The sequence below is a fragment of the Lactuca saligna genome, chromosome 6, assembly GCF_052625555.1.
Source record: "Lactuca saligna cultivar CGN05327 chromosome 6, ASM5262555v1, whole genome shotgun sequence".
In the NCBI taxonomy this organism is placed as follows: Eukaryota; Viridiplantae; Streptophyta; class Magnoliopsida; order Asterales; family Asteraceae; genus Lactuca; species Lactuca saligna.
Genome location: NC_136422.1, coordinates 47172971 through 47194310, shown reverse-complemented (window position 1 = coordinate 47194310; position 21340 = coordinate 47172971). Strand labels below are relative to the sequence as shown.

The 21340-nt window shown below is 33.0% G+C and overlaps 2 protein-coding genes across 2 annotated transcripts; both read left to right on the top strand.

Annotated features, from left to right (window-relative positions):
* Positions 1-15245: 15245 nt before the first annotated feature.
* Positions 15246-17753, top strand: LOC144999983 (uncharacterized). Its single transcript, XM_078959125.1, has 8 exons — positions 15246-15699; positions 15781-15818; positions 16070-16178; positions 16280-16303; positions 16617-16733; positions 16837-16903; positions 16988-17051; positions 17289-17753. Exons 1-8 carry the CDS (start codon positions 15526-15528, stop codon positions 17515-17517), a joined length of 822 nt encoding a protein of 273 aa, XP_078815251.1. The 5' UTR covers positions 15246-15525; the 3' UTR covers positions 17518-17753.
* A 1376-nt stretch (positions 17754-19129) lies between these two features.
* LOC145002518 (receptor-like protein EIX2) lies at positions 19130-19771 on the top strand. The gene has a single exon (XM_078961773.1). The coding sequence runs from the start codon at positions 19130-19132 to the stop codon at positions 19769-19771; it is 642 nt and encodes a 213-aa protein (XP_078817899.1).
* Positions 19772-21340: the final 1569 nt, after the last annotated feature.

The following is a 21340-nucleotide window of genomic DNA, read 5'->3' as shown; positions in this document are numbered from 1 at the left end:
CAACCATAAAGTTAAAATATTATAGGAAAATTTTAGAACATTATAACGTAGAAACAACAAGATACAAGAGAGTCATCCTTACTAGAAACAAACATGTGAAAACAAAAGGGTTATTACTGGTAAAGCTATAATTACTACGTGTATACAAAAAAGTTATATATAATTAAGGTCTTATAGACTTAGAATCTGTGATCTAGCTTTATTTCATGTTCCTTGTTTGGTTGTGGACTTAGAGTAGGATCACTTATTCGAAGATCTATTTAGTCTTAATTATGTATGATTCGTATACACTAAGTGATTATAGAAAGACTGAGTATGGATTTCATTACACATATACCACAAGTACCATTGCGATTGTTTACTTATATTAGTAAACTCCTATTGTAAATCGCAGAATACTAGGAAAGTCAGGATATCATGTGTTTAGAACTAAAATATATTCGTTCAAAATCACCTAACTCATAATTGCTATAGAAAACTTATCATCATTTTTCTCTTAAATTATTTTAGAAAAAGATGCCTCCCAGAAAGTCAAATAGAAAGACCAACAACAATCCATCAAATCCACCACCACCACCTCCACAATATGATGGTGCTATCATCTAAGAAGCAGTAACTACCGCCGTGTTTGTTGCCATGTCACAGATAAATGCCAGTGGTACTAGTGAATCTGGCAGTGGGGCTCATAATTCTAATCATAGTGAAAGTCTTGGACACCCTCGCGAGTGTTCGTATAAAGACTTTTCAAATGCAAAGCCCAATATTTTTGATGGCACTAGAGGTGTCATTACTCTTACGCATTGGTTCGAAAAAACAAAAACCAGTGTTCGAAATCTGTGCTTGCCCTGAAACAAGCAATGTCAAGTTCGCAACGTGTACCTTTCTGGACAGAGCCCTTTCCTGGTGGAATGGCTATGTCAAATCCTTATACCTCCAAGTCGCCAATGCTATGGGTTGGGATGATCTGAAAATCATGATGTTGGGTGAATATTGTTCCTACTAAAAGCAAGAAGGTTGATATATTTATCTGGGGACTCTCTCCTCAGATACAAGGGAATGTAATTGCCACAAACCCTCTCACTTCGACAGTGCCAAGCGTCTGGGACAAACAATAGTAGACTACAGAGTTCGTCAGGGCTTCATGGTACCCATCCTGGAGCAACCTAAGTAAGGGGGAAGCAAGAAGAAATCCTGGAATAAGTGAAAGGGGCAATCTGCTCAAGAGCCCTCGAAAAAGCAACAAACAGTGGCAACACACACTTCTATTGTTCCTGCTACTGTGTCCAACCCCTGTTCCTATCACTAGGTCTGTTACTCCAGCAAACCCAAGTGGATATGTTGGATCATTGCCAAAGTGAAATAAGTGCACTTACCATCATAAGGGAAATTTCAAAGAAATGAACTGCCAGAACTATAACAAAAAGGGGCATGCAACCCATTTCTGTAAGACACCGGCACAACCCATTTCTCAAGTCCTTGCTACAGGAGTAAGACAAGCTTGCTATGAATGGGGGGAAGTAGCACATTTCAAGAGAAATTGTCCCAAGTTAAAGAACGTTGGTGGTATAGGAAGAGTCCTGGCGATTGGCTATGAAGAAGCTGTAGCGGATCCTAATGTGGTGACCAGTACGTTTCTTCTAAAAAATTCTTAGGCATGCATTCTTTTCGTTACCGGTGTAGAGAGAAGTTTCGTACGCCATAAATTCAAACATCTGCTAAAACAAAATCACAAAGAACTAAAAGATATATTCACCGTTGAGATGGCCAACGGAAAAAATGAAAGTACCAATAACATATACATAGGATGCACACTTACTCTAAATAACCATTCATTCCAAATTGACCTTATGCTGGTCTCAATTAAAAGTTTTGACATCATAATCGGCATGGATTGGTTAAGTCTTCACCATGCTTATATCTTATATTTCGAAAAATCCAGTCGTCTTAATCTGCCAAGTAACGAATCTCTCGTTATCTATGGTGACAAATCTGGTGCAAATCCTCAAATCATTTCTTGCATCAAGGCACAAATATATATTCGCAAAGATTATTGCATCTTCTTAGCCCATGTTTTTTATAAGACTAAAGAAGTGAAAATCATCAAGGATATCCCTGAAGTCTGTGATTTCCCTGATATGTTCCCTGAAGATATCTCAGGAGTTCCTCCTGAATGGCAAGTCAAATTTTGAATCGACTTGATTCCCGGAGCTACCCCTGTAGCGAAATCCCCATATCGTCTTGTACCTTCAGAAATGCAGGAACTATCCATCCAGTTGAACAAACTTCTTAGTAAAGGATACATTAGACCAAGCTTCTCACCCTGGGGAGCACCGGTCTTGTTCATGAAAAAGAAGGATGGATCGTTTCGCATGTGTATAGACTACCAGGAATTAAACAAACTGGTCGTTAAAAACCGATACCCTTTACCACAGATAGATGACCTTTTCGATCAACTCCAAGGAGCTAGTTTATTCTCCAAGATTAACCTGAGATCAGGATACCATCAGCTACGAGTCCAAGTGACAGACATTCCAAATACTACTTTCAGAACTCGCTACGGTCACTACGAATTCGTAGTGATCCCCTTTGGTCTAACGAATGCACCTAAAGTATTCATGGACCTGATGAATAGAATGTGTTGACCTTTCTTAGAAAAGTTCGTCTTAGTCTTCATTGACGATGTACTAGTCTATTCTCAAAGTAAGGAAGAACACAGCCAACACTTGCGACAAGTATTAGAAACTTTGAGGCCAAAGAAATTGTATGCAAAGTTCTCAAAATGTGAATTATGGATTTGAAAGGTGGAATTCCTAGGTCATGTAGTCAGCAAGGATGGGATATATGTTGATCCCTCCAAGATCAAGGCTATCAAAAGTTGGGCGACCCCACGAACCCCAATAGAAATTCGTCAGTTTTTAGGTCTCGTTAGCTACTACAGGAGATTCATTAAGAACTTTTCAAAGATTGCAAAGCCACTCACCACCTTGACCCAAAAAGGTTTGTCATTCAAATGGGAGGAGAAACAAGAAACTGCTTTCCAGACATTAAAGCAATCCCTTTGCAACGCACTTATCTTATCCCTCCAAAAAGGGACATAAGATTTTGTAGTTTACTGCGATGCGTCCAAGCAAGGGCTAGGCTGCGTTCTTATGCAGCGAGGGAAGGTTATATCCTATGCCTCGAGACAACTTAAGAACCACAAAGTCAACTATACCACACACGATCTTGAACTGGGAGCAATGGTTTTTGCCTTGAAGATCTTGAGGCATTACCTATATGGTACAAAAGGTACAATCTTTATTGATCATCAAAGCCTTCAGCACATCTTTGATTAGAAAGAACTCAACATGAGACAATGATGATGGGTAGAGCTACTAAATGATTAAAAATGCGAAATTTTTTATCACCTCGACAAGGCCAATGTGGTAGTAGACGCCCTTAGTCGAAAAGAGTACTGGGGCCGCCGAGTAAAGTCTCTGACAATGACTATCCATTCCTACCTATCTACACATATTAAAGAGGTTCAATTGGAAGCCTTGAAATCAGAGAACATAACACGCGAATTCTTAAGGGGAATGGAAAAGAAATTGGAAATTAAGGGTGATGGAGTTCGTTATTTCATGAATCGAATCTGGACACCGAAGTTTGGTGGCTACAGAGATGTTGTCATGCCCGAAGCCCATAAAACTCGATACTCCATTCACCCGGGTTCAAACAAGATGTATCTGGACCTAAAGAAACTATATTGGTGGCAAAACATGAAATCCGAGATAGCTACTTTTGTGGGCAAGTGTTTAACTTGCGCCAAAGTCAAAGTAGAATATCAAAAGCCCTCAGGTCTACTTCAACAGCCAGAAATACCTTAGTGGAAGTGGGAGCGGATGACAATAGATTTCATAACTAAGTTACCCAAGACAACAGATGGTCATGATACCATTTGGGTTATAGTCGATAGATTAACCAAATCTGCACACTTCCTGCCAATGAAAGAAATTGATAAGATGGAAAGGTTATCATGTATGTACATTACATAGATAGTATGATTGCATGGTGTGCTAATATCTATTATCTCTGACCGAGATAGTAGATTTACCTCGTGGTTTTGGAAATCATTGCAAAAATCCTTGGGAACAAATCTTGACATGAGTACACCATACCATCCTCAGACTGATGAGCAAAGCGATAGAACAATTCAAACGCTAGAAGACATGTTAAGAGCCTGTGTGATAGATTTTGGTAAAGCTTGGGATACCCATTTACCATTTGTTGAATTCTCCTACACCAACAGCTATCACACTAGCATCAAGGTTGCACCCTTTGAAGCTCTCTATGGCCGTAAGTGCAGATCCCCTCTGTGCTGGGCTAAAGTGGGCGATACACAACTAGCAAAGAATCAAGTACCTGATAGTACTCTAACCAGTCCCGAGATCATTCGTGAAACCACATAAAAGATTTTCCAAATCCGGTAACGGTTAAGAGTTTCTCGAGATACACACAAGAGTTATGCAGATAAATGACGAAAACCCTTGGAATTCCAGGTTGGTGACCGCGTTCTGTTGAAGGTCTCACCCTGGAAAGGAATGATACACTTTGGTAAACATGGCAAACTGATTCCAAGATACATTGGACCATTCCAGATCATTGCTAGAATTGGTCCTGTTGCTTACAAACTCAATCTACCGCATGAACTCAGTAACATTCATCCCGTATTTCATGTCTCAAATCTCAAGAAGTGTTTGTCCGATGAGACTTTTGTTATCCCACGTGACGAAATCGAAATAAATGAGAGTCTCAACTTCATAGAACAACCAGTAGAAATCCTAGATAGGGAAGTCAGGAGAACTAAAAAAAGTTGTATCCCGATAGTGAAGGTTCGTTGGAATGCAAAACAAGGACCTGAAGTCACTTGGGAGCAGGAAGATCATATGAAACAGAAATACCCACATCTCTTTCCCTGGTTTTACTGTAATGGTATAATCTTAAATTTCGGGAGGAAATTCCCTCTAACGGTGGGATAAAAGTTAAATGAAGTCAAACCCATCAATAAAAGACAAACTTAGTGATTTATTATTTTAATAATTTTAATATGAATATGTTTGACACATTCAAACACTTAATAAAGTGTTGTATAAATTAGAAGCTAAAATCACCCAAAAACCGAGAAGGCTCACCTTTTCTTATTCTCCTCGGACTGCAAACCCTCGCTTCTTTTTCTTTTTTCTTTTCTTCACTTCAGACCGCAAACCGAAGGGGTGCCACAAACTGTTTGCAGTCGTGAACCCGAGGATCTTATCTCCTCGGGATGTGTTTACATCCGCAAACTCAAGTGTGTGTGTGTGTGTGTATATATATATATATATATATATATATATAGAAGATTGGCTGATTTTTCCTTCATTTTACACACTCCAATCAAGAACTATCATTCTCTATGAAGTATCTTCAACCAAAAACCCAAGAACACATCCTTGAAGTGGCCGAAAACCCAATAACTTCACCCTCTTCTGGCCGTGAACTCCAATCCCATCCATTTTGCTTCTAACACTCTTATTTGTAAGTTAAACTTCCAAATTAGTGCATTTGCTTATCATATTTGTGATTATATTCACTAAAAATATACATATATATTGCATGAAATGCTTATAGGATTCTTTTTTCCTCGGGATCTAACTTGTGGAAAAACATCCTAAATCAAACCTCTAATCGAATCACTCACAAAATGTGAGTTCATACCCCTACATTTTTATGATTTTTAACTGTTTTAAAGGGGGGGGGGGGGGGGGGAAGGAATAAAAGTGAAACACAATAAAAAATGTGTTAGTATCTAAATGTTTTTAAATGGTTATAATTATCAAAATTACATATTTATATATGTGTAAATTTTATAATTTGGATTTAGAAGATTTAGAATATATAATTTGACCCTAATTCAAGTTTCTTGTTTGGTTGTGGGCTTGGGGTAAATTTATTTAATCGAAGGTATGATTAATCACAATTACATAAATATTACATTTATATAAATATAAAATGGTTTTCAAACTGTTTAGTACTATTTGGTACAAATAGTGAACTTCATGGAATAATAGTATTTTAGATTCTTACAAACAGTTAAACTATAATATGTATAGTTTAGAGGACTTATTCATTGGTTTCAAAGTTCAAAGTACATAACAGAAAACAAACCGAGTACATAATGAATAACAAGAAGAGAACATCTTTCAGAAAACAACCATAATACTTTACTACAAATAAACATATAAACTATATTTTACATAGTTTATGAAACTTACTTACAGTGTAATTATTACAAAGTAACATTTCAATGTTCTATACATAATCATCAATATAGCATTTACGAGACAACCTTTATGTACTTTTCTAAGTACCCTAAAGTCCTGAAATTATAACTAGAGTATCCTGGATGGAGAGTGCGACACTTGTATATAGATCTATATGGGACTGACAATCCCACACCAGAGTTGCTCGCAACAGCTAGGTCGGCAGACGTGTGGTGACAAATGTCCTACTAATTGCGACGCCTGAAGAACTTCGTGTTCAGGCGATCATAGGTCATTCAATATGGTTATAATAAGTCACACTTTGATATTGAACAAAATGATTAGTGTATCAATAAGTAAAACTTCACATAGTTTAATTTTATAAATCTATACCATAGTATTTTACAAGTATAAGTACATAATACTATTTCAGTATAAGGAAAACGTACTTTTCATGGTTTTATGTGAACTAAATAACAAAACACAGAAACTTTCACACTTTTTACTTACTCTATAACACAACAGGAAATATAAGAATTTCTGGGAAAAACATGTTTACTTTATCAAAGAACAAGAAAACAGATTTTAATTACAAAAGATACTTATGAACTCACCAAATTAATTATTGACACCTTTTTAAAACTACTTGTATTCTCAGGAAATCAGTAGACAGGCACACCACCGCTTTTGAGAAGATGGAGCTGTATAAACTCATGTGTTTGAAACTTATACTTTTGGGTGTCATGAATACTATGTTTTGAACAAAAATGTAAAACTTATAACTTTGTGAATACAATGGTTGTTGTTGTACTTTGATTACTATTATGCATTATTATGATACTGTACATGACGTCCTCCGCCCCTAACGTTTTCGCCGTTCCGGTTTGAGGGTGTGACAGAACGAGGTGGAAGGACCAGAGCTCGACATGTGGCAGGGCGGCTGAGGAGCTAACAAGGTGACCAGGTGTGACATCCTCCTGGCCCTTGTGCGACACGCTCCTCTTCCCCCTATAAGATGGTGTCGAGTTTTTGTCATTTTCCACACAAATCCTTTTAATATCTCTCTAATCTCGCTAGATTCGAATTAGGTTTTCTTCCTATCTTTTAGAATATTTTTAGAAGAGTCTCTAGAGATCTAGGAGCCTGACGAAAAGAGTATTCATGTTGGAGTTATGTCCGCGCGTTTTCCTAGTTTTCGCTAAAACCTATGTAAGTTAAGCTACACTTTATTTATTTTAGCGTAACTTATATTTATAGTAATAAGTCGTTATTATTGACCTATACATATGATTTATCTGTAATTCCATGTCATTATACTGATTGATCTACTTACGAGAGAGGTGCCTAGAATGTTCATGTTGGCTTAGTTGTTGGATTTCAGAAAAGCTATATACCGAAATGATCCTGGCTCCCAACTGTCTTGCCTGACTAATCCTTATTTGATAGAACTCTCAGTATTCATTGGGATTAGTGAGGAATCTAGACTATCATTAGTTTCCATGAGTATTAGACTAAGACTTAGTAATCATTATACTTAGGTTATATCAAAAGAAAAGTTGAAGTGTTAAGGTGAAGTTCTGCCCAAATTCCAAGGCATCGAATTTTATCAAGTGAATGTATAGTCCCTTTCATGAACATGGTTTTAATACAAGTATTAATTAAAGTATTAAACATCTGTCAAAGAGTTTACATGTGAAACATATACTTATTTGCTGGAACATGTGTTAGAAATGTATTTGATATGTGAACTAGATATGGTTCTACATGTGTTAAGATATATATATATATATATATATATATATATATATATATATATATATATATATATATATATATATATAGAGTTAAGATCAAATAAGAAGGAAATTTTTGGTAGGAAGGTAAGAAGTTTTTTTCTACATATTTTTTTCGCGAACAAACAAATTGAATCATTAGATGATTCATTTGTAAGATGATTCACAAGAAAAAATTCTCAAAAAAAATCTCGATGATTCATTTATACAATGATTTTGTTGTTATTCACTAAAATTGTCATAAAAATGAATTTTTTCTTAAATTACTTAAAAGTGAATCATAAAGATGTTTTTTTGGGAATTTTTTCTTGTGAATCATCTTACAAATGAATCATCTAGTGATTCATTTATTTTGTTCGTCAAAAAAATATGTAGAAAAAAAAACTTCTTACCTTCCTACCAAAAAAAATTTCTTACCGGATCTATATCCTATATAGATGTGTATATATATATATATATATATATATATATATATATATATATAATTTCATAATAATAATAATAATAATAATAATAATAATAATAATAATAATAATAATAATAATAATAATAATAATAATAATAATAAAAGTATTAGGAGTTGAGCATCATAGTCTTACCGAGATATAAGATAAGACTTACAAAGGAGGCCTAAGTTTAATTAAGATATTGGGTAACATCTCCTTAAGAATACGAGTGAAATATACACGAAAGGTAGAACTCTGACATTTATCTTGGTCCGAGAGTACGGATTACATATTGTTATTTGTTAGCGATCCGAGAGCATGGATTATGTATAAACATTCATTCCTATTCCGAGAGTAAGGAATAGGTATAGACATCCATCACTAATCCAAGCGTATGGATTATGTATAGTCATTCATTCCTGGTCTAAGAGTATGGATTAGACATAACCATTTGTCACTGATTCGTGAGTATGAATTAGACATAGACATTTGTCCCTAATCCGAGAGTAAGGATTAAATATAGTCATTTATTCCCAATCCTAGAGTATGTATTATGTCGTTGTATAGGATTATAATGTGAGGATCGACGGGATGGGGTAGATTGCCTATATAAGGTGAATTTGTATATTGCGGGTTTTAAGATATATATATATATATATATATATATATATATATATATATATATATATTATATAATGTTATGGGATTGAAATCCCTATGTACTCATTCGGTTTCCCAACTAAACTCACTTACATTCATTGTATCATAGGTAGCGGTATGAAGTCTGTGTCTGCTGAGCGATTTAAGGGGTTTGCAGGCTTCTAGTATAAATATTGTAAGGCCTGTAATATCTCTTTATGCTTATGTTTCTGTATTAACGATGACATCTTAAGTTTTATAAATATAAAATATTTCTTTAGAAATGCTTTGATAACATTATTATCATGTTTTTGGGACAAATTTCGCATAATTAATCTTTTTAAAAGAGTAAATTGATCTAATAAGCATAAACAAATTGGTCTTTTTGTTGCCGTAAAAATGGAGATGTCATATTTATTTGGAATACATCAAGTTTAAGGTAAAATTAAAAGAAATTGAATTGAAAGTAGAAAGAAGATTCAAAATATAGTTAAGAAGAAGATTCAAATTATAACTAATGACAACAAACCTGACAAATTATTTCTTAGAAAAGAACCATTTCCTTCACTTTAATTACGAAATCACCAAATCATCATCCGATTTGTACACAAAATGACATTAACAAAACCACCAACTCAACACAACGATTAGAAGCAATATACAATTGTGTAGGTCAATAATGTTACCCTGAGGAAAACCATGAAAGGCCAAGAACAAAGGGGCTTTTATGACCTTATAGATTTGATGTCTTCGACCACCAAACTTAAATTACATGAGACTTGAAACAACACATATAAATAAAATTAGGAACAATAGCAGATGAAGAAAACTAAAAAATAATGAAACAGGGGTTGAAGGCCTTTCTTATACTCCCTCACAAAAAAACCTGCTCACAACAATTAATCGTGGGGAAGTAAGAACGTAGGTGAAGTAGTTAGAAGTCATAGAGGATAGAGAACATGTTAGCGATCGTGATGGAGGCTGAAGAAGAAAGGAAATGGGGAATGAGTTTAACTGCTTCAGTGGATGTAGAAAGAGGTTGAACGAAGGATGTGGGGATGGAGTTGAACTGCGAATACAGAAGATACTCGAACTCTCTCAACTGTTGCTAAGATGGATTTATTTGATGTTACCTAAATTTTATGCATAAAAGTGTTAGTACAATCGTGAATCGGATGAAAAAAGCGTAAAAAGTTATATATATATATATATATATATATATATATATATATATATATATATATATATATATATATATATAAATATGAGGGTTTAATTGAGAAAAAAAAAGTTGAGAATGAGGGAATCATTCTGAGCCACACATTTATGTTGCCGCAAAACACTTAAGCGTACTGGCGGAAAAGAATAACGAATACACATGTGTTTCGAACAAAACATGTTTCCTTAAACTATGCAAATCATTACCTTAATATACCAAAACACACACACACACACACACACACACACATATATATATATATATATATATATATATATATATATATATATATATATATATATATATATATATATATATATATTTGTTTGTTTTTTGATTTTTAGAAAGCTATTTTTATTGAAAAGTTATTTTAAATGTATCAAAGTTCATAATTTTTTATTCTCTATAAATAGACATTTATATTGATATAGTTTTAAGATAAAATAAAAAATTTATTTTTTTAGAGTTTCAGCTCTTGTTATTCATAAATGAATAAAAATCCATCAGATTTAATTTTTATTACAGTACATTCGTTATTCACTTATGAATAAAGCGTATGCTTAACTTTTTATTTTACCTTTTTATTATTTTTTTAATAGTTTGAGTATCGTTCATATATGAATATAACACGTAATAAAGTTTTCTTCCTTAAAATATATTTTTCACATCATCTTTTGTTATATATTATATTTATATATGAATAAAACGTGTATTAGTTGTCATCATATTTTATATTCATATATGAATAAAACATTATTAGATTTTTGTTATAGTTGATTTTGTTATTCATATATAAATAAGTAGTATAAATGATACTTAAACTATAAAAAAAAAAATTAATAATATTTTTTATTTATAAGTGAATAACGAATGTACTGTAGTAAAAATCTAATGATTTTTTATTCACTTATGAATAACGATAGCTGAAACTATAAAAAAAAGTTTTAATTTATCTTAAAATTATATCAATATGGATGTTTATTTGTAGAAAATAAAAAATTATGACCTTTGATATATTTAAAATCATTTTTCGATAAAAATAGCTCCTTAAAAAATTAAAAAAAAAAAAAAAAAGGGAAATCTTCAGAAAAGTCCCAATATTTACGGAAAAGTTACACTTTAGTCCCAAGATTTTTTTTTGAACGAAAAAGTCCTGAAAACCGGCAAAAATTTGCAGTTTGGCCCTTTTTGACCGGTTGAAACCGGTACCAAACTAATTTGGGACTATTTCGTAAACTAATCCAAAATATTGGGATTTTTCAGTAAACAAAAAATATTAGGACTTTTCTGTAAACAAAAATATTAGGACTTTTCTATAAACAAAACCTTTATTATTATTATTATTATTATTATTATTATTATTATTATTATTATTATTATTATTGTTATTATTATAATAATTATTATTATTATTATTATTATTATTATTATTATTATTATTATTATTATTATTAAAAATATAAATAAGAATACTATTTTTTGAACTTGTTATTTTTAATATTATTACTAATACATATAAATGCATTAAATGAAAAAAATATTATTAATGACATTGTTTAAGGGTGGAGGTGGAGGAGATGGTGATGTTTTTAGTATTGAAATCGTGAATGTCTACTTGTATATTTTTACTTTGTATATGGTCATTTCATATTTGTTATTATTGTTTTCAATTCAGAATATTAATATTTAACAATTTGAAAGAAGTTGCATATTAATAGTTTAAGGTAGTAGAGTTTCTCATTTTGTATATAAAATTGTTTAAGGTTGAAGAATTACTTTCCAAATCCAACAAATCCACTACAAACATCTACATAAGTAACCTATATTAAAATTCGAAAGTATTAATTACAATATTTTGTTTAACAAAAAGTAATAGGAATAATTCAAAAGTATTATTCAAAATTCAAAAGTATTAATCCAAAAAACATGTCCTATTACTTTTTTATTGAACAAGATATTGTAATTAATATTTTTGAATTTTGATATGGGCTACCTATGTAGATGTTTGTAGTGGATCTGTTGGATTTGGAAAATAATCCTTCTACTGTAAACATTTTTATATACAAAGTGAGAAATCCTTCTAACTTAAACTATTTATAAAGAATTTTACAAATATGCAACTTCTTTTAAATTGTTAAGTATTATTATTTTTAATTGAAAACAATAACAACAAATGTGAAATGGCCATATAAAAAGTAAAAATATACAAGCAAACATGCATGATTTCAATGCTAAAGGCAGCAACATCTCCTCCACCTCCACCCTTAAACAATGTCATTAATATTATTTTTTCATTTAAATACATTTATATGTATTAGTAACAATATTAATAATAAGAAGTTCAAAAAAAAGTATTATTATTTATATTTTTAATAATAATAATAATAATAATAATGATGATGATGATGATGATAATAATAATAATAATAATACTAATAATAATAATAATAATAATAATAATAATAATAATAATAATAATAATAATAATAAATGTTTTGTTTATAGAAAAGTCCTAATATTTTTGTTTACAGAAAAGTCCTAATATTTTTTGTTTACTGAAAAATCCCAATATTTTGGATTAGTTTACGAAATAGTCCCAAATTAGTTTGGTACCGGTTTCAACCGGTCAAAAAGGGCCAAACTGCAAATTTTTGCCGGTTTTCAGGACTTTTTCGTTCAAAAAAAAAATCTTGGGACTAAAGTGTAACTTTTCCGTAAATATTGGGACTTTTCTGAAGATTTCCCAAAAAAAAACTATATTTTTGTATATATTAAAGTAATGATTAACATAGTTTAAGGAAAGATGTTTTAACGGAAACATGTTTTGTCCCTAATATATATTTTTTTTTTCACTTGGACCATCCTTGTGGTATGCATTTGTTTTGGTTTTGTTCCCTAACAGGATTAAAATGACTATATTACATTTCTTTTCAAAAAATTGTATTTTTTATATTCGTTAATATTTATTTATTTCTTTTATTCTTATAAAATAAACAAGAATACAACCCCTTTAAGCTAACGTACAACTCTGAGTCGGTGACCATGACCTAAACGTCTTCTTCCTCTTTTCTCACGCCAACATACTCTGTCGTCTCTCTTCTACGCCCGTCACCTCCTCCGATGTGCTTATTTAACAGGAGACGTGATATAAACCGATTCGAGATGGTCAATCTCCAAGATAAGGCTAATTTGAGATGGCTAATCTCCCAAATAAATAAGAAACACACACATAGATACTTTACTGATAATTCTTCCCATCCCCAAAACAATGAAAATACATCCAAATATATAACAATGCAAAAGTCTAAAAACTAGGAAGTGGAAAACATGGCTAACCGTAAATTAACTACTCTACTCTTTTAATGCAAAATACATTAAACAAATAATTAAATAAAATGAAAAAGAGGTGCAAGCAGTAACATGCAAGCAAGACGTGGATGACTTTCATCTAAGGCGTGGGTTCCATACAAAGTTATTAGTGACACTCCAGAAACTGTTGCATACTATGTCACCACAACTTATCCATTTAATGTATATACCAATATATGATGGATCCGACCATGGAGGTGGCCTTGTGTATAATCCTAGACACATATCAAGAAGCCATCACTAGAACGAGATCAAGGATGCTAAACCATAACCAACGTTCCTCTTGACTACCACCAAATATCTCAACTCTTTCTTTCTTTGTATCAAACAACTCCTAGATCAGCCACCACCACTATACAAAGTAGCCGAAAATATGTACAACAAGAAAGCACAACAACATTGCCATTTGCACCTGTTTGACTTTGATTTGGTTCACCGGATCGATTAGATACTTCAGTTTTTGGATTTTGGTTTGGGGTTCAGGTTCATCGAAGCAAGGTTTGAGGATTTAAGCTCATCAGTGCCAAGTTTTTGGATTTGATTTTTTTAACGACCAAGCCACCATTTAACAGGTTCATTCCGTTTGAAGTTCATCAGGTTTGTTTGGTTTTGAACGGTTTGATTTTGATTTCAGCCATGGTTTCTGGGGTTTTGATTTCATCAATGATTTATGATTTGAGAATCGATTCATCCACGATTTATGAGTTTAATCTCTAGGAAAGATATTTGGGTTTAATTTATGGGTTTGAGCATCACTTACATTAATTTAGACACTAAGTATTTACGAGGTTTGATTTGTTCTGGTTCATCGAATTCGATTAGAGACTTCAATTTTCGGATTTTGGTTTGGGATTCGGGTTCTAGATTTTTGTTTAATTTTTAGATGGAAAGAATGGGAGGTGGCGGTGGGAAAAGTTAGTGCTGGTGGTGATCTTTGATGGTGGAGATGGTGTTGATCTTTGATGAAAGAGGTGGGGGTTCCGATGACGATAAGTAAGGGTAGCGGTGGTGTTATGACAATGGTAGTGAATGGTTGGTTTTCTAGGTTGCTTTAGCGGAGGTGTCGGTGGTAGTTAGAAAACTGTGAATGATGAGTTTATTAAACAATTTCTTTAAAAGATTAGTAACAAATCAATAATAAGCAAATGAAAAAAAATAAATAAATTAGGGTAATATCGTCTTTTCATGTCTGTTAGGGATCAAAACCGAAACAAATGAGTATCACAGGGACAGTCCGAATGCAAAAAAATATTTGAGACGAAACACGTAATTTTGACCGAACCATAGAGCCAATTCCAGTAATTTACTCAAGAGTATAAGACCAATAGTAATTTTTTGGCGCTAAGTCAATTGAGGGGGTGTATACAAATATAGACCAAACATGAAGGGTGTAAAATGAAATTCATCCGCACTTTAATTTTTCTAAAGTTCAAATTAGGTTCGGACAGCCGTTGGGCCATACGAACCTCCACTTTAAACTCGCCTTTTCTTTTTCCTCTTCGAATCCATTTTTTTCATTCAAAATCTTGCACAAAATCGCAGTAGGGTTTCTTCAGAATCTCACTTTTATTTTCGATCTTTAACAATTGATTTAACAAACAGTTTTCCCCCCAAATTAACCCAATTCGCGATCTGGCGCTCTTTGATTTATCCCGGTTCCGTAGAGCGTTTCAAAGGAAACCCTAGATTTCAATTTGTGAAAACATTTGCTCTTTTTTGTTTAGTTTACGCAGGGTTTATCGTCAGACCCAAAACTACCCAATTGGAGATCTGGGGAGGGAATGAGAGGTGATAAAATGGCAAAAAGATCCTCTTTTGGGAAGACGTTAAGAAAGAGGTTGTCTGATATCACAAATTACCAGCAAAATTCCAAATCGCCTCCTCTATTTGATCAAATTCTTCCACCAGACGATTCATTGTATTCGGCTAAAAACCACGTCGATCATCTCTTAAAGGTAAAATCGCGCTTTGTTTGCCAAATACATTTCAGGTTTGATTGATTTTACCTAATTGTAATTCTTGTAATGATCGAACAGGAAAATGCAGAGCTCATGAAGCTTATCACAGACAAAAAGTAATTCTCCCCTTTCTTGTGTTTCCTATGTACTAACTTTATCCTTTTTAAACCATTGTAAAAACACTAGAATTAGCAAGAACATGTGATATTTGGGCAAAATATGTGTGGTGTTGTTTTGTATTTAGATGACAATGCTATAATTGAGCATATGTTTTAAAGTCAGTTATACTTGTTCTTGTTACTGAAACTTCTGTCTTTTAAGTTAATATTAATAACACGATTCTCTTAAATTTTATAAATGACAACAGCAAAGTGATAGAGGTGAATGGAGTGGAGCTTCAGAAGCTACGAATTATTGTTCAGAAAACACAGTTGCAAAATTGGAGTCTTGCTCAATCAAACAGCCATATGATGGCGGTTAGTTTTATGTATTTTTATATTTAATTATTAAATTTTAAGTAAATGAAGTAAAATTAAATAATAAATACTGACTTTAACATTTCATTTTTGATTTACAGGAGCTTAATTTAGGTAAACAGAAGGTAAGTTTTGTTGCAAAACGCAAACTTCTGTATCTGTATCTTACATATATTTCTGAGTAAAATAAAACGTTTTTGGTCCCTGACTATAGCTAATTTTTGCAATTTTGGTCCTTATTTAATGTTCTTGTAACATTTTGGTCCATAGCTGATTATAGTTATAGTCATTTTATTTGGAACATGGACCGAAAACGTGGTAAAAACCTCTTACATGGATGAAAATTGCAACAGAACTTTTTCAGACTAAAATTGAATAAATCAGCGACAACAGGGACCAAAAATGTAACTTACTCTATACTTTTTTTGATCATAACAGTTAAAAACACTGCAACATCAACTCACCTGCAAAGATGCTTTACTTAAAACCATGAATTTGGAACTTAAAGCAGTGGCTGCAGTGCAGGAGATGAATGATCAGAAGGATATATCACAGGTGATTTATTTATAAATATTTATTAATTTTTTTCTTTATTAAAATACTCTTCTTATTTTGCATCATTAACTAATACCATTTTTTTTGGTTTTGGTGAATGAAGAATGGTGACAACACGTCTACCAAACAACAAACTGCAAATAGACGTATGCGTCCAATAAGAAGCCAATGTAAATACTATAAAAACTAAAAGATGAATTTGAAATAATTGAGTTTTTTCGTTTCTGTTATTGAATTTTCTGTTTTATTTGCAGCACATGGCCCCTGGATGACTACAGATGAACAAGTTTCTGAGAAAGAAACAGCTGAGAATAAAAGGTAATAAATATTAATTACATTTTTAGTCCCTGGGTATTGATGGTTTTTTCAATTTGGCCCCATAAAGTTTTCTTTTGGAATTTTGGTCCTTATGTGAGGTTCTTGTAACGTTCTTGGTCATTATTCAAAAGTAAAATGTTATTTTTGGACTCTGACAACTTCTTGGGACCATAATTGATTTTTTTGATATGCCTAGGGACCAAAATTGTAATTGAAAATTATATTTTTTGGGTTCAGGCGTTGTGTGAGAAGGCAGACAGCTAGATTCAGATCAGAAGAAGATGAAAAGTTTGAGATTGAAGATGTTAAGATGGATGAAGATGATGGTCAAACTTCAGTTGACCAAAAAGATGGCAAACAATCACAAAGAATGTTGTTTGTTGGTAGACCATCGCGTAGGGCTGCTGAAAAGGTCCGGTCCTATAAGGAAACTCCTCTCAATATCAAAATGAGGAGACCCGAGTAACTCTTGACATATTTGTTCTTTTTTCCTTTCAAGATTCCTAATCTGTCTACTATTTAACTTGTGTGATTTGGTATTTTTATTAGGTTTAATCAGTTAAGCGTATTAATTATAAATCAAATGTGTTTTTAATCATCTTAATATTGTTTTTAACAATGTAAAAGACCATGAGTAATATGGATGGATAAGTTCATGTTCTAGTTAATCTAAGTGAGAAAGTTCATTTCATAGTCATTAAATTCTTAGACCAAAATCATATTATTACTATTTTCATGGGTAGATTTGTATTTGATTGAATGATTCATTAGTTTTACATTTTGGGATTTATATCACATGCCTAAAAGATATCAAATGATTGGAAAAGATATAGATAATAAATACAAATTGCAAAATATCACAAGATGGGAAAAATCTTTGAAGCGTATACTTTGAGGCATCTATACTCTAATCAATCCAAACTACCAAGATTGTGTAAGTCTTTGAACGTATACTTTGAGGCATTTAATTCCAATTCCAAGTCTTTGTTTTTTCTTATAGGTGGGTTTTAAATTGCATGGAAATTAAGTATTGTATGCCCCACTGATTTGAGGCCACACGATTAGAATCATTCATCTTCATATTTGAGACTATTATATAAACACTCATGGGGGCATTTCACATAGGCATCAATACAAAAAACCACAAAATTACCAACATTTGGCATTGACATTATGCATTCTTTTGTTTTTATAATTTTCTCACTTCTCTTGCTACTCATTGTGACTACAACTTCCATCCTATTGGAAGGAGATGATAGAAATGGTGTTAATATGAAAAAGTGTTTGGATAATGAGAGACTTGCTCCCCTTCAAGACCCACATATTACTTGACGTTTCTTTCAATTCTCTTAGAGGTGCTATCTCTGAAAAGATCGGAAAGTCGAAGCTTTCTATCGTATTTCTTTCAGAAAACCTACTCAAAGGTGTTCCTTCCAAAAATCACATGTCAAGCCTTTCTTCTATACAAGTTATCGATCTGAGCTCTTGCAATCTAGGGCCTCGCTTCCCCAAATGGATTCAGACACTCAAAAATCTTATCCTTCTTAATCTTTTCAATACTGGAATTTCAGACACAACCCCTTTGGAGTTTTGGGACATGTCGCCTTCTCAAATAGCATATATGAATCTCTCTTACAACAACATTAGCGGGAAAATACCAGATTTATCATCAAATTTTGCCAACGGTTCAATTATAGATTTAAGCTCCAACAACTTTTCTGGTCCAATACCGAATGTTTCTTCCACTATGTCGGTATTAAATCTTTCTAGAAACAAATTCTCCAGAGGAATCTCGTTTATATGCCAAATTGTTGGTGGGTTATTATCATTTCTTGACCTCTCTCATAACTCATTAAGCGGACAACTCCCGGACTGTTTGTGGCATTTCAAAGAATTACAGGTTCTTAATCTTGGACACAACAATCTCTTTGGAAGTCTTGCTCCCTCTATTGGATCTTTGATACAACTCCAGGTGTTGTATTTATACAAGAACAACTTCTCTGGAGAATTAGCTTTGTCTTTAAAAAATTGTACAATTTCATACACCATATTTCTCCGAGACATATGTTGACCATGCAATGATTGAGTGGCAAGGAGATGAACGTGTATTCTTTAGCACTATGAAATTGGTGAAGAGCATTGACCTGTCAAGCAACAAATTATCAGGGCAAATCCCATATGAAATCACCAATCTTTCTGACTTAATTGCCCTGGACTTATCAAAGAACGCTTTATTTGGAGAGATTCCACAGAAAATTGGTGAGATGAAAAATCTTTTGACATTGGATTTATCTAGAAACAGTTTTTCAGGGAGGATGCCATCAAGCATGTCTCAGATGAGTTTACTGAATTACCTAGACGTGTCATTTAATAACTTGTCAGGGAGAATCCCAACCAGCACTCAACTCCAGTCCTTTCAAACTTCAAGATACAATGGAAACATAGGACTATGTGGACCTCCCCTTACCAAGAAATGTCCTGGGGACGAAGGTTTAAAAGTACCACTTGTCATTGATGAAAGTGAAGGTGATGAGGAAGACATAGATGAACTTCATATATGGTTTTATGTTGGTGGGGGCATGGGTTTTGTTACTGGATTTTGGATAGCATGTGGCGGCTTACTTCTTAACCATCGTGGGAGATATGCATTTTTTCACTTTTATGATAGCTTTAGAGATTGGGTTTATGTGAAGGTGGTGGTGTTCATTTCAAGTTTGTAGAAGGCTAAACAGACATAGTTTTTTCATCTAATTTCTATTTTTTTATTTTTTATTTTCCGGTATGTAATGTAATGTAGTTTGGTTGGGGTGTTTAAGTCCCCCATATCAATAAATTTGCCACTAACACCATGGGTGGCCATTTTCCCAGTTTTGTATGAAATTCGATATCCTGAAAAATTCATATATTCGTAGCATATAAAAACAAAATGTAACTTAGAGGTGCTCTAAGAAATGGGAAACTAAACCAGACCAATGTAGAAAAAATAATTTGATAGAAATCGATTTCTTTGAAACTGACCCGCCGGTTTAGTTATGGTGTAATTGAGAATCCATTAGATATCATACTTCGGTAGCAGTTGCACATCCGTTGCATTTCATAATGTAAAACATGATTAATATCGGATTTTTGATTTCATGGATTTTTGATGGTGAAGAGTAATAAAAGTAAAAAAAAAAAAAAAACAAAAACCAAATAAAAAAACAAAAAAGTATGGGTATCGTAAAGATCAAACACGTAAATAAGGAATAAATGAACACTAGATTTATAATGGAATAACCCAAAATCGGGAAAAACCCACTTTGAAGAAGACTATATTAATCTCAATGTTGAAAAGGGTTACAAAGGTGTACAACCGGAATTGAAAAAGGAAATCAAAAAAATATGATCTAATACCCTATATATATGAATAACTAAAAGAATCTTAATCTAACTCTTATACTTGGTGGGTAAGGAAAAACAAAAACAACGTAAATCTTTGTATATGGCAACTGTTAATTTCTTGGACTTTTGGAATAGTTTGGAGCATATCCGACAAACTCCGTCTTGCGACGAAACCAATCTTCAGCAACATAACCTTCGACCATCGAGAGAAATGAAAAACATATACTGTTCAAAAGTCCCTAAGGTCTTAATTTGAAATACCAACCAAATTTAAACAAAGTTCAAATTTGGTGGTTGGAACCAGCATTGTCATCATGTCGGCTGGGTTCTCCATGGTGTTAATCCTTATCACCTTGATATTGCCTCGGGCGATGACATCTATGAGGTGATGTAATGGTTGCATATGTCAATGTGATTCGTTCGCTCATGGAACATGTAAGATAATAGTTTGTTTTTTGATCATTCAAAAGATAATTTCATAATATATAGTGACTACTCAAACCTTAATTACTAAACCCTAAAGGGCTTGGGTCTAAACCTTAATCACTAACATCCCCCTACAGTTTGATAAGGAGGAGATGATTAAACTCAAAAAATAAACATAAGAACGAAACATAAAAACTAGATGAATACGACAACAACATCATAATCAAACTATAACGATGGCGGCTAGCACCTACTGCTAGTCGAAGAAGAAGATAGAAGAAGAAGCATCTAGAGGCAATTATGTCGTAGAAGAAGAGAAGAGCGGCCACAACGATGATGATGGAATTGGTGGCAAAAGAGTGCGAAGAAGGGCATCGAGAAAGAAAGAGGGCTTGAGCTGAGGCGGATGGGGCCAATGTTGGCGAGAACGATGACTACAATGTTAAGAGAGAGAGAGAGAGAGAGAGAGAGAGAGAGAGACG

Bases quoted from the DNA above. Each gene is read 5' to 3' on its own strand.
- LOC144999983 (XM_078959125.1), top strand. From the start codon at position 15,526: ATGAGAGGTGATAAAATGGCAAAAAGATCCTCTTTTGGGAAGACGTTA. The intron at 16,734-16,836 runs GTGATTTATTTA...TGGTGAATGAAG, and splicing joins ATCAGAAGGATATATCACAG to AATGGTGACAACACGTCTAC. The intron at 16,904-16,987 runs GTAAATACTATA...TTTTATTTGCAG, and splicing joins GCGTCCAATAAGAAGCCAAT to CACATGGCCCCTGGATGACT.
- LOC145002518 (XM_078961773.1), top strand. From the start codon at position 19,130: ATGATTGAGTGGCAAGGAGATGAACGTGTATTCTTTAGCACTATGAAA.